Consider the following 15,619-nt stretch of genomic DNA (forward strand, 5'->3'; position numbering starts at 1 on the left):
ACTCACTCTCTGTTATTATTTGTGTTTCCTCCACACATAATAACCTCTATTGAAGACTGCATCTTACCTTGAATCACAGTATAGAGCTGATGTTCAATAATTGCAAAATGAAACCACAGATGGTGACCAGAATTTAAAGATTGATAACATCCACTCTAATTCATAAATCCACACTCTGAAACCAGCTATAATAATAAAAATTAAAACTACATCAGGAACATGTAGTTCTACTTCAAATATCAGGGAATGTTAAAACTACAGGGCAGGACTAAGAATTTTAAATGGTCTAGTTACACAGAAACCCATGGTGCATGCTGTTCTAAAAACACCAAGCACTCTTTTTAAACAGGAAAGGTTAAGTTCAAGCCTCAGATAATGAAAGACAGAAGAAAATTTTAAGGAATAAAGGAAACATTAAAGTGAAAAAAAAGACAAGATAATTTTATCTCTGGATTAAGACTTATTTTAATATACATAATGTATTGTACTTCATATAATTTATTAATGTCATTTTCTATAGGACACTGTAATTAATTCAGTGACATCAGTATTGACCTCATACAAACAAAGGATGAAAGCTGGGTTTCCTTGTGTACCAAATACAAAACATGTGCTAAAGAGTTACCACACATAGCAGTTACGAGAGATCAACTTTAAGGATGACTCAGGTTTACAGTAGTTGCTTCACACGGTTTTCCCTCAAGACATGGATGTCACCCAGTGTTACTGTGTTTGTGCAAATGCCATCTCTGGCCTGCCTGACTACCTCCTTTTGCCAGCCCCACTTTTGCCTGTTTTACTGCTGCCACTGCTAGATTTGCCAGATGATTTTGAAGAGAAGAGTCTTGTCATGAACTCAGAGACATCAGGCAATTCATGGTTGGAATTCAGCATATTCATTGACTGCTCCATTTCCTGTGGGAAGACAAAGCACATTGATATGAAAGGCAGAGGGATCTTTCAAGTCACCTAGCAACTAACAATTCCATTAAGGAAGGAGGAGAGAACCGTAAAAGGTACTGGTTCTGAGCAATGATGTAATGTCACACCCAAGAGCATTTCGAAACCATGTTTCATGCTTCCCTTATATCACTCAGCATTCTGATCCTCAGTAAATGCTCAAAAGTGTTGCCTGGGGTTTGATTCCATTTATGTTTTTGTAAAGGGGATTTTCTCTGATAATGGACATAATGTGATTATATTCCTGCCACCTAATTTTGTTTTCTGATTAAAATACTTTGTTTTAACAACTCATGCTTCTTCTAGATGCATTTAGCTAGAATATCAATCTTTAACTATATATCAAGCTATCAGAAAAGCTTGAAGATAACTATAGCATTTCCAAGACTTGATTCCTAAAGTGAAGTGAAGTCGCTCAGTCATGTCCGACTCTTGTGACCCCATGGACTACAGTTTTCCAGGCTCCTCCGTCCATGGGATTCTCCAGGCAAGAATACTGGAGTGGGTTGCCATTTCCTTCTCCAGGGTATCTTCCTGACCCAGGGATCGAACCCAGGTCTTCCGCATTGCAGGCAGACGCTTTACCCTCTGAGCCACCCGGGATTCCTAAGGGCCTTAGTAAATCTATGAACACTGTATGACTTGAATGACCTCAGTTACAGCATGTAAAGCAAGCAACACAAATGTTAAAATGTTACCGTCACTGGCAGGACCTAAGGAAATAGTACTTTTATTCTGAGGTTTCTGTCCTACCCCTTACTGGGCCAACAATCTCTAAAGTACTGTTCCACTTTTGACAATATTAATGTCTGCTTCATTTGAATTTCATGTGACATTACAAAAGTGAACTCATAATTGTATTGGTTCAAACATGAAAAAAAATAGGAAATAGCCTATTATCTATCATTTAAAATTGAGCTTTTAATTCAATTATTAGCTAGGGCTTTCTCCCCAAAGGTAGAGTTTTCAAGGAGAAAAATGCTTTAAATAAGGCCAGGAAAAGACACATTATAAATATAAATCAGATATATTAACATCCCCTAGTAATCAAGAATTAAATGTATATGGTAACAGGTCTTGAATCTCTCCAAAAATATATCAACTCTATTTTTGAATCTGTTCAATTCTGAAGCTCTTGAATGAACAGCTTTTTATACTTCATACTATGTGAAAAGCATTTTGCAAGAAATGAATTTTTAACCCAGTGTGACTTCTAATGCTTCCTTCTACTGATACCACAGAGAGTTAACTGCCTTAACAGATACAAGGATACAGGAGGTACACTTTCCGACCAACACTGAGGCAGACGCCAAAACTTAGCAATAAAACATTTTGAAACATCATAAAGCATTCTTCTTTCATGAAGTTTTTTTCTGCCATTCCAGGATGGGATATATGCCTATACAGAACTTAATCACCTAGTACCTCAGCAGACATTTTTATTTATGGATAGCTTATTTTTCCATTTAAAACACACAAACAAAAACACACACACAAATACACACACAATCCTTTGATGGACAGAAGAGTGCTTTATAAATACATTCTACTTCCTATAGTTAACTGAGCTTGTTGACAACAGAGATGACATATAACCCATCTTTGTATCCCCTGTATCCAGAACCTAAAAATTGATAATAAATATTTATTCAGTAATCAATAGGTGTGAATACATCAGTATATTAAATACAACAGAAAAACTTAGAATTCAGGAGCTGTATGTTGATGGTTTGGGTTGAAGAATAGATAATTTTTTCTTTTTCAATTCTGAAGATTTTATACAGAAGCCAATATTTGTAAGAGATGAGATGGTGGCACTAAATTTGAAGCATCTTACTTGGCAACTCCTATCCCCCTCACCAAACAGTATGATCGTGTGGTAGAGTTTGAAAACGACTATTCTACTTTTCTCCTGTGGTTTATCCAAACTTCTTTTGTGTGTCTGAATATATAAACTAAAAGTATATACTCTGAAGAACTTTATAAAATAAAGGTAGATTATAAGAAGCTACCATTTAGTGAAATATTTAGATTAGGTATACCAGAATCATTATGCATTTCAACTATTTAACAAGTGAGGTACAAACAGGCAAGTACTAAACAGAATGTCTTAACTGTATGAAGAGATCCAGGCTTTTATCAGACAGAACCAACTGAATTTATCTGGTCCAATGGAAACAATTAGATACCAGAAACATATAATACTGTATCAACACAACCTGTAGATGAGTTTGGCTTGGGAATTAGGGTAAAGCGGGACAAATGCAAGCCATTCAGCCACAAAGGATGACCAGGCATCAGAACATGGTTCAATCATCTTACCCGCCTCATGTCAGGATCACTTGTGTTGACCACTTTGGGCAGAAGCACAAATATCAATAATGGAAGAACCATCATCATAACCTGTGAAAGAAAAAAAATTCAGAAAATGTTTTTTCCACTTAACTGTAGAACAAAATCTGAACTTAACAACCAATGATGGAATTAAATATTGTAAAATGAATAAAACTAGCAGTCACCACTTCAATTCTATTGAATGAGCCCTGATGACAGCAAAGTGCACTGTTATAATATAAGAGCTTTATCTATAAGTTTGTGTGGACTTTATACAGACACCTTGCTTCGTATCTGTGCTACCTATCATTTTGCAGAGTTAAGAGTTTTATTTAACAGTTTGCAAACAGAACTATTTGTTCACTTTCTTCAATCTGCAGTCTGCCACTGAGATTGGTGATTGTGATGACCAGCTGAGCTTTTTCCAGACGACTTAAGGTTTTTGAAGAAAACAAAATAGCCCCCTTCTATGCTGGGAGGGATTGGGGGCAGGAGGAGAAGGGGATGACAGAGGATGAGATGGTTGGACGGCATCACTGACTCGATGGACATGAGTTTGAGTAAACTCTGGGAGTTTGTGATGGACAGAGAGGCCTGGCATGCTGCGATTCATGGGGTCACAAAGAGTCAGACACGACTGAGAGACTGAAGTGAACTGAATGCACAACATACTACTAGGCAACTACTATAGCAGACAAGTTTTAAAAAAATGACCTAAGAGCTTCTCGCACTGCATATATTCCCACGGAAATTTCAGAAATGAGAACGTAGAAGATATTTCTCAATTAGCTTTGGAGTCTCACTACTGATTTCGTCCATCCACTCTACCCTCCTGCTTCTTCACGCCTAACTGCAGATTCCAGGTACTAATTTATTCCTCTCAAAGGATATACAGCCTGAAACATCCCTCCTTGTGATCTAAATAACTATCATCAAGAAATATGATTAACACTTAAATAATTCTAAGGTAACAATTCAAGTTTCAAAAAACAGCAAAGAAAAAAAAAGTTAACTTTTTTCTGAAGAATTATGCTATTAGAATTTTATATTAGTCGATACCGTAACATCATTTCATGAAAATACCAAGTACTTAGACTACCACAGAACCACAGAATAACTTTTCTGTTCATTCCACATTCAAAAGAAAGAGAAAAAACATGTACTTGTCCCATCAAGAGGGCAATTTATTAAGTGATGGCACATTCATCAGTGGCCTAATATGCAGGTAGTAGGAGAAGGAGAGCTAAGTCACATGGCTTACGACACATGTGACTTATCCCATGACTTATTACATGTGTGACTTATCACATGACTGTGTGTGTGTTTAGCTGCTCAGTCGGGTCTGACTCTCTGCAACCCCATGGAGACTTACCACATACTCCTTCTATGTGAATTTTAAATGTAAGTATTTATCTAATTTCTGCTGCATATTTCAATGTCAAATCTACCATGCCATTCTTGATACTATTTTTTTCATTATGTAGTCCCAAAGCTATTATTTTCTTGAAATTCATAGACTAGTCACAATAATCCTTTCATCCAACAATTTGACCCCAGCTTTCCTATCACAGGGTTAGGATTTTTCAATTGCCTGTAAGCAAAGTAGAGATTAGTAAAGGTACTTTATTATAGCCTGATACATACCATTGGGTTCATCAGAAAGTCTGTCCAGCCCCAAGACTCCCTTTTAATAAAGTAAGAAGGTGGGCCTGAAGATTTCATCTGGAGAGGATAGGGCAGTCTGACCACTTCTGATGTTTTGATATAATTCACGTATCTTGCTCTGATAAAGCAACATGAAAAAAGCATCAGTATTCCTATTACAAGCATTACTAGTTAAAAGAATTGCTTATATTAGTATGCCTTATAATTACCTTTAGCTTTTTCCAGAATGCTTTGGCATTTAAATTTTTGATCTTGAAAATCTGATCAAAGAAGCTTCATCTATATGTCTAAGATACTTAGCAAAATGTAGAAAAGAAACTAGATTTAGAATCAAGAGACCTAGTTTCTAGTTACAGATCTGTTATTACCCAGGCTTGCAAGTCTTAAGTTCTTAACTTTTCTGGTTATGCCAAAAGTTCTTCTGGAATTCTTCCAGCTCTAAAGCTCTTTGATTCTATTTAATAATAAACTTATTTTGCTATAAATATATAAAAAGTTGGAATTTTTTGATTGTCTGAGATATGCATTATGGGGTATACCTAATTGCATAGGGTATTTTGCAAGAAAAACTTATGACTCAAGAAAGTCCTGCAACAGTGCCATAAGTGGTAACATTACATTTTTACCAGACATGCTATGAATTTTAATCACCCATGTCCACACATATTTCAGTGTACTTTTAAAAAATTGCTTCCCCCATTTCCTCTTATCATTTCTTTTTGGAACTTCTATTAGACAAGTGTTAGACCATTTCATTCTTTATGGCAGGGGCCAGGAGGGTGCAGAGGAGCCTGTGCTGGGTCTCCATTGCTGAGGAGGCTTCTCATTACAGTGGCTTCTCTTGTTGCGGAGCACCGGCTCTAGGGCTGGAGGGCTTCATTAATTGCGGCTCCTGGGCTCTAGAGCACAGGCTCAATAATTGCAGAGCAAGAGCTTAGTCACTCCATGGCATATGGGATTTTCTTGGATGAGGGATCAAACCCATGTCTCCTGAACTGGCAGGCAGATTCTTCCCCACTGAACCATCAGGGTAGTGCCTTTTTCATTCTTTGCTCCACATCTTGTTAAACTCTCACATTCAGAGTCCTTTCCTTCATCTGTATTGATTTCTGGCTAATTTTTCTGATCTGTCCACACATTCATTGAGTTTTATATTCCAAAGCATACACTGATTGCAAAAGTTCAATTTTATTTTATTTTTCATATGGTCTATTTGGTATTATCTATGGTCTATTTTGGTATTATGGCAAGGAGTATTTTTGCTTAAAGCATTTTAAATATACCTTAAACCATCTTATCTAGTCTATATCCAATAGTTCTACTATCTAGAGTTCTCAGGGCTTCCCCGGTGGCTCAGTGTGAAGACTCCACCTGCCAATACAGGAGACATGAGGACCATCCCTGATCTGGGAAGATCCCACATGCCATAGAGCAACTAAGCCCGAGTGCCACAACTACTGAACTTGTGTTCTAGAGTCCAGGAGGTGCAATTAATGCAGCCCTGGAGCCCTAGAGCTGGCGCTCCACAACAGGAGAATCCACTGCAGTGAGAAGCCCTCACACCACAACTAGAGAGTAGCCCGTTTCCTGCAACTACAGAAAAGCCCACACAAAAACGAAGACACAGCACAGCCAAAAATAAATAAACAAATAAATAAAATTAGAGTTATCAGATGTCTGATTCATCTGCTAACTCCATGGACATTGCTTTCTTGGGTATTTTTTATAAGTTAAGTAGATGTTACTTATGTTTGGGTGTGGACAGAGAGTATCTGCCTCCAGAGAGGTTATGCACTCATCTCTGCCAGGAGTCCAGGATTATGACCAGGGATCACATCATTAATTTTTCAGGCTGGAATTTTTTGGATCATGCAGGAAGTAATAAGTGCATACCCCAAATTTCAATGAGGGTATGACCATCAATTTTCAGGTAGATTTTTCCCTCCAAAAGCCAGGGCCAGGTTGGGAATCTGATCTCTTGGGTTTCAGGACAAGGGTTGAGGAGAGAACCAAGTCTCTAGTCTGACTCTGACTCCCAGAATGCCCAAAGCTTGCCTTCCATCTACACACTGCTAATAAAATCTAAGCATCTTGGTGAGAGAATAACAAATTCCCCAGGTGGGAAAACAGTTTATTCTCTGGGAAATTCCCTTACTTTGGGGGGAGTTATACATTTAAAAGGAAATTTTTATCATGTTTTATCCAGCATTTCTAAAAATTTTCATTTGGCCAAAATGTCAGAAATGGAAGTCCCATTTATTTGAAACTAATTTATCATGGACACTTGCAAAACACTGGTCAACAATATTAGTATCTTATATAAATCCTTCTTTGTTCTCTACTCTGTTGCCCACCCCCCAATTATTAAAATGATAAGGGCCTTTTTTCAAAGCTATGCTTCAAGTATCCAATCATCAGGAATAAATCTGCAAATATGAATCCCACTGTTGCAACCAATCCTTAAAAGTTAAAGCAGGTAGTACTCTTTATCCAAGGTGAAAGGGCGAATAAAACTTTGTATTTTAGGAAAATATTTCTAACTGCTTAGACTACTTTATTCAAAAGGGGAAAAGATACACCCAATTGAATACAGAGTTTCAGAGAATAGCAAGGAGAGATAAGAAAGTCTTCTTAAGAGAACAATGCAAGGAAATAGAGAAAAACAATACAATGGGAAAGACCCTTCAAGAAAACTGGAGCTACCTAAGGGATCATTCCACGCAAAGATGGGCACAATAAAGAAAAGAAATGGCAAGGACCTAACAGAAGCAGAAGATATTAAGAAAAGGTGGCAAGAATACACAGAACTAAACAAAAAAAGTCTTACACGATCCAGATAGCCATGATGGTGTGGTCACGCACCTAGAGCCAGACATCCTAGAGTGAAAAGTCAAGCGGGCCTTAGGAAGCATCGCTACAAACAAAGCTAGTGGAGGTGATGGAATTCCAGTTGAGCTATTTCAAATCCTAAAAGATGATGCTGTTAAAGTGCTACACTCAATATGCCAGCAAATTTGGAAAACTCAGTGGTGGCCACAGGACTGGAAAAGGTCAGTTTTCATTCCAATCCAGAAGAAAGGCAATGCCAGAGAATGTTCAAACTACCACATAACTGCATTCATTTCACACGCTAGTAAGGCTCAAAACCTTCAAGCTAGGCTTCAACAGCACCTGAACCGAGAACTTCCAGATGTTCAAGCTGGATTTAAAAAAGGCAGAGGAAACAGAGGTCAAATTGCCAATTAGTTCAATCATAGAAAAAGCAAGAGAGTTCCAGAAAAACATCTACTTCTGCATCACTGACTACGCAAAAACCTGTGTGGATCACAACAAACTGTGGAAACTTCTCAAGCAGATGGGAAAACCACATCACCTTACCTGCCTCCTGAGAAAACTGTATGCAGGTCAAGAAGCAACAGTTAGAACTAGACATGGAACAATGGACTGGTTCAAAATTGGGAAAAGAACACGTCAAGGCTGTATATTGTCACCCTACTTATTGAACTTATATGCAGAGTACATCATGCAAAATGCTGGGCTGGATGAAGCACAAGCAGGAATCAAGATTATGGGAGAAATATCAACAACCTCAGATATGCAGATGATACCATTCTAATGGAGCCTCTTGATAAGGGTGAAAGAGGAGAGTGAAAAAGCTGGCTTAAAACTCAACATTCAAAAAACTAAGATCATGGCATCTGGTCCCATCACTTAATGGCAAACAGATGGAGAAAAAATGGAAACAGTGGCAGAGTTTATTTTCTTGGGCTCCAAAATCACTGAGGATAGTGACTGTAGCCATAAAATGAAAAGATGCTTGCTCCTTGGAAAAAAAGCTATGACAAATCTACACAGCATATTAAAAAGCAGAGACATCACTTTGCCAACAAAGGTCTATATAGTCATAAATGATGTGAGAGCTGGACCATGAGGAAGGCTGAGCTCCTAAGAATTGATGCTTTTGAACTGTGGTGCCAGAGAAGACTCCTTGGATAGCAAGGAGATCAAATCAGTCGACCCTAAAGGAAATCAACCCTGAATATTCATTGGAAGGATTGGTGCTGAGGCTGAAGCTCCAATACTTTGGCCATCTGATACGAAAAGCTGACTCATTAGAAAAGACCCTGATGCTGGGAAAAACTGAAGGCAAGAGGAGAAGGGAGTGACAGAGGGTGAGACGGTTGGATGGCATCACTGACTCAAAGGGCATCAATATGAGCAAACTCCAGGAGATAGTGAAGGACAGGGAAATGTGGCGTGCCAAATGGGATGCCATGCGATCGCAAAGAGTCAGACATGACTTAGAAACTGAACAACAGCTTTATTCATAATTCAAAGTAAAAAGAATAAATAAGAACAAATTAAGAGTTTTTAATCAACAGATATCCCATTTTAAACAACTCTCATTCCCTCCAGTATTCCGTTTTTTGTTTGTTTGGCCTGGCCACTCAGCTCATAGTATCTTAATTCTCCAACGAGGGATTAAACCCAGGCTCACTGCAATGTAAGTGCAGAGTCCCAACTACTGAACCCCAGGGAACTCCCAGTATTTTCAGTATTTTTTAAAGACTCTCAAACTTATATAAAGTGCATATGGTAAATCTACAAACCCCTCCATGTCCACACTTGCAATTCTAAAATATATAAAAAATCATGATACATTCTTTACAGTTTAGATATTAACATACTAGGGGTTTTACATATAAATATATATTTTTTAAATTTTATGCCTCTAAAAAGACATGAGAAAGTCAATAGCTAATGAGAATCAATTACTTTGAAACAATCCATTTATTACACTAAAAATATTTATAAACATATTTGCAGGATATCACTTTAACTAAAGTTTTACCCTTGTTCTGAGTAGCCAAGTAATATTAGAATCTGGACAAAGTAGAATATTCTAAGACAACAATTTAACTTCAAAAATATAGGAGAAAGTAATTTGCTTCTAAAGAATTTTTTTTTCATAGCATCACAGTATTGGTTTCATAATAATACCAAGAATTTAAATTACACAGAATAACTGCGTTCACTACACATGCTAAAAGAGGAAAAAGAAAACTCTACCTATCCATTATCAGAAGCTGACATCAGTGAACTAACATATAGCTGATATAACGGATGTATGATATAAAGCTCAACATATGACTATTTTAATTACAACATATTTACATATTATACTTTAAAAATGTTCAATAATCAAAAAAAAGTACAGGAAGAAGGAAAGCACTTTGGGAGTAAACGCTGACTCAAATATAAACATTATGGTACAAACCAAACACCTCTCTTACATCAACTCAACCTGAGGTCTCCACAAATCAACCTAAATATGCTAGGCATGTGAAGAAAAGATCGGTAATAAAATACAGTTCCTCTAACCCCAAATTATTTTTGCCTTTGCATGACCTCTTTTTTATTACTGCATGCATGCTTAGTTGCTCAGCTGTGTCCGACTCTTTGCAACCCTATGGACTGTAACCCGTTAGGCTCCTTTGTCCATGGGATTTTCCAGGGGAAGAATACTGGAGTGGGGGTCGGCATATCCTCTCCAGGGGATCTTCCCAACCCGGGGATTGAACCCAAGAGTCCTGAATCTCCTGCATTGGCAGGCAGATTCTTTACCACTGAGCTACCTGAAAAGATTGATTACGGCAACACGAAGTAATTCTGTGATAGCTCAAACAAAGAAGAGATATTACCATTTTAACTCTTTAGTACTTGTCAATTACAGCTCAATAAAGCAAACAAGCAAGAAAGAAAACTGTTTCCTATACCTCCTGGTCAGATTACACCAAAGAGAGCACTATTGGCATGAGACTAATAACAAATAAATCAACTGGGCTTATAATAGCAGAAGGCTAAATCTGAACACTGTGGACATCTACACAACTGATTCTAACTTGAAATGGGTCTGTGATATTCCAGAATTAGTTCAAAATTTTCACTCGACTTCAAAGCATGTGTTCATCTACTTAGAAATTCTAAAACTTTTTCCTGTCTTCCAGCCTCTAATACTGTACTTTTTCTCATTATGATCTTCATTTTGAAATAAACTCCATGAAATTATCAAAATATCCCAATGAAAAATAAATGATAAATATTTTCAACTTAGAAAAGTTAAATTATTTCCAACTTTAATAATCGCATTTCAATTAAAACTTTCACAGTGCTTTTGCTCCTATAGTAAGTAATCTTACCTGTTCTCTATATAGTCATATCAGGAGTTTTAAAATAAATATTAAGCCAGAGCAGGAGAAAGTTCAACTGTACAATATTATCAATACTCAAATTAGAACAATATAAGGATGCTTTAAATGTTTTAAGGAATACCTTCAGTTTACACAAGAAACCTTTCAACCTTAAATATAAACTCTGAAAGGAATATATAACGAGGTACTCAGGAGCCTAGCCTTTGGTAAAAATTAAATCAGCTGTCCTTACCTCATTTTGCCTTTTGAAGTGATATCTACTCGGACAGGATCAAACCTGTAAGCTGGAGAAATAACTTCCACTACATAAGATCCAGAAGGTATATCATGAACCACAAAACTCCCATCCGTCCTGAAACAATGAAATTATCATTATTTAGTCACTTATGATCAACAGTTTATTCCTTTGTTTTAAATCATCAGTTAACTCCCAAACCAATACCCCCCAAAATGACGAAGTATTTAGCAAAATAAAACAAACCCAAACTGGTGAGAGTTGTTCCACATTTCAGCTTCCATAATTACACTGCATGGGTAATGAAAATGCCCCAGAACATTCCACAGAGAACCCTGACACAGAAAGCACTTCTCTTCCATCTGCAGGACAGAGATGAGAGGTGACAGGAGTACAGGTCCAACTTTAAAGTCATGTCTTCATTCAAGGGAATGAATATGTTATTCCTACAATACTGGGGTTCCAATTTTGCCAAACCCCTCCAACAATTTCTTAATTAAAAATGGCTTTTTTCCTTAGTTTTAATTTGCATTTTGTTTTCTTGTTTTTTCTTCTTTTTTACAAAAAAAAAAAAAGTAATTAAATATTGCTTGTTCCACTTGTTACAAATAGTTCCCATCTATTTTGGTTACTTCTTTTTGACTATGTGTAAGTTTAAAATGTTTATGGGGGTTAAAACCATCCACTTTTGCCTTACTGATTCTTCTAAACCTTCTAGACTAAGAAAACTACCCCATCCAGAACTAGTCATTTCAGGTTCACAGACCAAAATTAATTTGTTTTGCTAATGAGAAACTGCCATTCTGATGGCAAAAAAAGTTTATGATTCAGGAGAACAAAGATTCTAAAAGGACTGATTTTATCAAAGAACTGCCAGTCTCACAATAACGTTAAAACAATGTTCCTTACATCATTAGGCTCTTTCACAGTTAAAGGAATGATTCTGTCACATCCACCATGTTGACTAAAAAGTAAGAGGAAAAAGTTCCATACTATTTCAAAGTACACACTAAACTGAAACAGAGTTGAAATATAAACATCAAGTTAACTTATTTCTGGGCTAGACGTCTTCTATTTTCCCTCAGATCATTCTCCAACCTTCTCCTCTCCGAACAGCAGGAAAGGAAGAAAACGAGCTTAGTATACTTTCCTCCCAGCTCTTTCCATGCGAGGCCCCCTGACTGGCTTTGGCAAGGGACCCAGCTCCTCTCTAGGCCGTTCTTTCCTCTTTTCTAGATTCCAATAACCTCTATTTCCCTGCCTCCATTCAGCCTTAGAGGTGACAACAGCCTTGATGTTGTAAACTTCGGAGTACTGCTTAATCTGATTGTTTCCTTACACCACGACCACCCTGGTTAATCCTTTCATTAAACTTTCCTTGAATTACTCTAATTATTCAGTTTCTTGATGGAACCCTAACTGAATGAATTTCAAAATTTTTTTCTAGGTCCAGAAAAACAGAGAGTTCAATTAATTCCTGTGCAATACAAATAATATCAGAACTAATAGCATAAAGAAAAAGCAAATATATTTTTCATCCTAGGGTAAACAGTTTACTTTAAAAGATAACATACACATTTAACAATGAAAACTTAAAACCTGGTTTTTAAAATGTACTCTGCAATACACAGACCTTGCTGGACTCTGATCTGAAAGAATAAACACATTAAAAGTATTTCTGAAGTAAGTGGGGAAACATAAAAATGGATTGGGTACTAAATGACATTATTACATATTTTGTGAAATCAGTAACGGTACTGTGGGTTTTTTAAGCCCTTATCTTTCAGAGATACATAACAGTGCTTTTACAAGTCAAATTATATTATGTTTAAGATCATATTAAAATATTCCAGAAAGTAAAGAGGTGCATATAGCAGATATGAAATCAAACAGTAAGCTGTGATGAGTTCCTAAGTTATTCTGTTTATTTTAGCATATGTCTGAAGTTTTCCATAATAAACAGTTCAAAAAATTTATAGTATGTAATCTTATATAAAGCATAGCACATAATTTAAAAAAACTGAAAACTATCTAAATGCCCCCAAACAGAGGACAAGATAAATTAAGTTCACATACACAGTGATGAGAGAAAGAAGTGGCATGGGTAGTCTTCAGTTGAAACTCCCCTAATCTTCTATTAGTAAAGTCTCAAGTCACCTTCAACAAGCATAATAAACACAGTCAAAATTGCAGGCTTGTTATGTATAACAGGTACAGGACAAATTACCTATCCCTCTTCCAAAATGGTTGCCACAATAAGCCCCTCATATTAATTCTCAACCTTTCTACATAGACATGAAAGAACACGAAATGGCACCAGAAGCTGTTCACAAAATATTAAATGAAAAAAATCAAGTTACAAAGCACTGTATATTGTATATCAGTATAAAAATGTCAATTCCAAAAAGATGTAACAAAATGCTAAGGCTTGCTATCTATATTCTGTTTATATTTTCTTCAATAAACAAATCACAAATTATTTTCAAAAAAAATAATGCTTTTTTTTAAAAACTGTATATGGCAGAAGAGAGATCAAATGGTTAATCATGGCTAATTTTCTAAAGCTTAATGAGTTTTATTATTAAAAGATCATTTATTAGGGTAAAACTTCAAGAATGGCCTAATGCCAGATTTTTAATGATAAACAGCACTTTAAAAATGATCGTAAGCTTCTCTTCACTATTTATTAAACTGAGTTTGAAATTCTCATTCGAAGGCACCCAGAGACTCTGAATATTTACAACACATATTTAGAATTAAATTGTCTTGTTTTCAGATACCACTTGTTAGTATACAAACCCACCAGAGGTACACTTCCTTTCCCAAATACTTTCAGTTCAAAGTTTCACTTTCCAAGCAGTAATTGAAAGATTTAAAACATCATATTACACTTATGCCTAGATACCTGAAAAGCAGGCTGATACAGAACTACAGTGCTAATAAATTCCCCACATCTTTTAAATATAGGCTCAATTCCTATTTCTATTCATTGCCAGTCAGGACAGAAGAGCATAAACACTGTATAGTCTTACATAAATGACAACAGTGATGCTGCAAATCCCTCGATAACTTCAAGTGTAAAAAAGAACAACAATCCCACTTCCAGGCAAAAAAGGTGCTTTGATTAGGGACTTGAGGGCCCATTAATTTTAGAAGTAGCAACATTAGCCTCCAGTCTGTGTCATCACTAGAAGCCCTGTGGGCTTTGAGAATTCCCACTTGCTTAGCATCATTCTACACAACATGAAGCTACCAAAAGACTGAAATGAAGTGGAAAAAGAGGCCAAAGTCCAGGAAAACCAGATGAGGTAAAAAAGGAAAGAATTCATCAAAAGACAAATAAAGGGTCCACCTGTCCCCAGGGCCCAGAAGTGGTGGTCCCCATCCAGGGCTAAAAGGGAGTTGAAGATAACTGACTCCACTGCTCTGGCCCTGGGACGAGCACCTGCTATCCTCATTTCTGTGGTACAGGATCGGGAAGGGGAAAACGTCAGACTGCCTGGCAAGGTACCCCCGGCACAGCCCCGCTAGCGGTGCTTGCCCTTTCACCCTCGGACAGCGACGTCGTCAGGTTTTGACACTTAGCGCCCCTAGGGGGAATTCCCTTGCAGCTTCCATCCCAATTGCTTTCGCGCTGCCCTCAGGATGCTCACTTCAGAAAGCCGACGTGCTCTTCTCCGTCTACCAGCACTCGGGCCGCCGAGATCCAGTCCTGGGGTTTCACTCCAGGAACAACCGCACGCCCCTCAATCTTGAAGCGATCTCCAATGCCGACCCCACTCCCTCCTGACCCCTCGGAGGTAGACCCAGAGACCTCCGAGCTCTGGGCATCCCTTGATAGTAGCAGCAGGAGGACGGAAAAGAAGGCCCAGAGAGTGGCCGCCATGACAGCAGGTCTCGGCGGTCAGGCCGGTAGCCCCGGAAACCCTCCCAGTCTCTCGCAGTCGCCGCAGCCGCGCGCTGATGTCGTCATCTCTGCGCGCCGGTTTCGGGCGCCCACTGTGGGCTCAAACCGCAGCGCAGGAACCTCGTCCAATCCACTAGCGAGATGCGAGTGTTGTGGCTACTTCCGCGCGCTAGAGAATGGAGGGCGCTGTGAGGTGCGCCACTTAAGGCAGTTGCCCCCAAAGTGAAAGTGAAGTGTGAGTTGCCGTGGTCCCCACTGAGAGGGACGAGGATCTTAAGTGTGTGTTGCCTGTGAAGTCGCTTCAGT

General features: G+C 37.8%; 1 protein-coding gene across 1 annotated transcript; it reads right to left on the minus strand.

Annotated features, from left to right (window-relative positions):
* Window positions 1–447: 447 nt before the first annotated feature.
* EMC7 (ER membrane protein complex subunit 7) lies at window positions 448–15,375 on the minus strand. Its single transcript, XM_043919317.1, has 5 exons — window positions 15,060–15,375; window positions 11,404–11,523; window positions 4,939–5,077; window positions 3,283–3,363; window positions 448–915 (listed from the first exon to the last, which is right to left on the minus strand). The coding sequence occupies exons 1-5, from the start codon at window positions 15,290–15,292 to the stop codon at window positions 763–765; spliced, it is 726 nt and encodes a 241-aa protein (XP_043775252.1). The 5' UTR covers window positions 15,293–15,375; the 3' UTR covers window positions 448–762.
* Window positions 15,376–15,619: the final 244 nt, after the last annotated feature.

The sequence above is a fragment of the Cervus elaphus genome, chromosome 12 (assembly GCF_910594005.1).
Source record: "Cervus elaphus chromosome 12, mCerEla1.1, whole genome shotgun sequence".
Taxonomy (NCBI): Eukaryota; Metazoa; Chordata; class Mammalia; order Artiodactyla; family Cervidae; genus Cervus; species Cervus elaphus.

Coding starts and splice junctions, on each gene's coding strand:
- EMC7 (XM_043919317.1), bottom strand. CDS start 15,292: ATGGCGGCCACTCTCTGGGCCTTCTTTTCCGTCCTCCTGCTGCTACTA. Junction 11,524..15,059: donor GAGCACGTCGGCTTTCTGAA/GTGAGCATCCTG, acceptor TCATTGTTTCAG/GACGGATGGGAGTTTTGTGG. Junction 3,364..4,938: donor ACTTTCTGATGAACCCAATG/GTATGTATCAGG, acceptor TTTCTTTCACAG/GTTATGATGATGGTTCTTCC.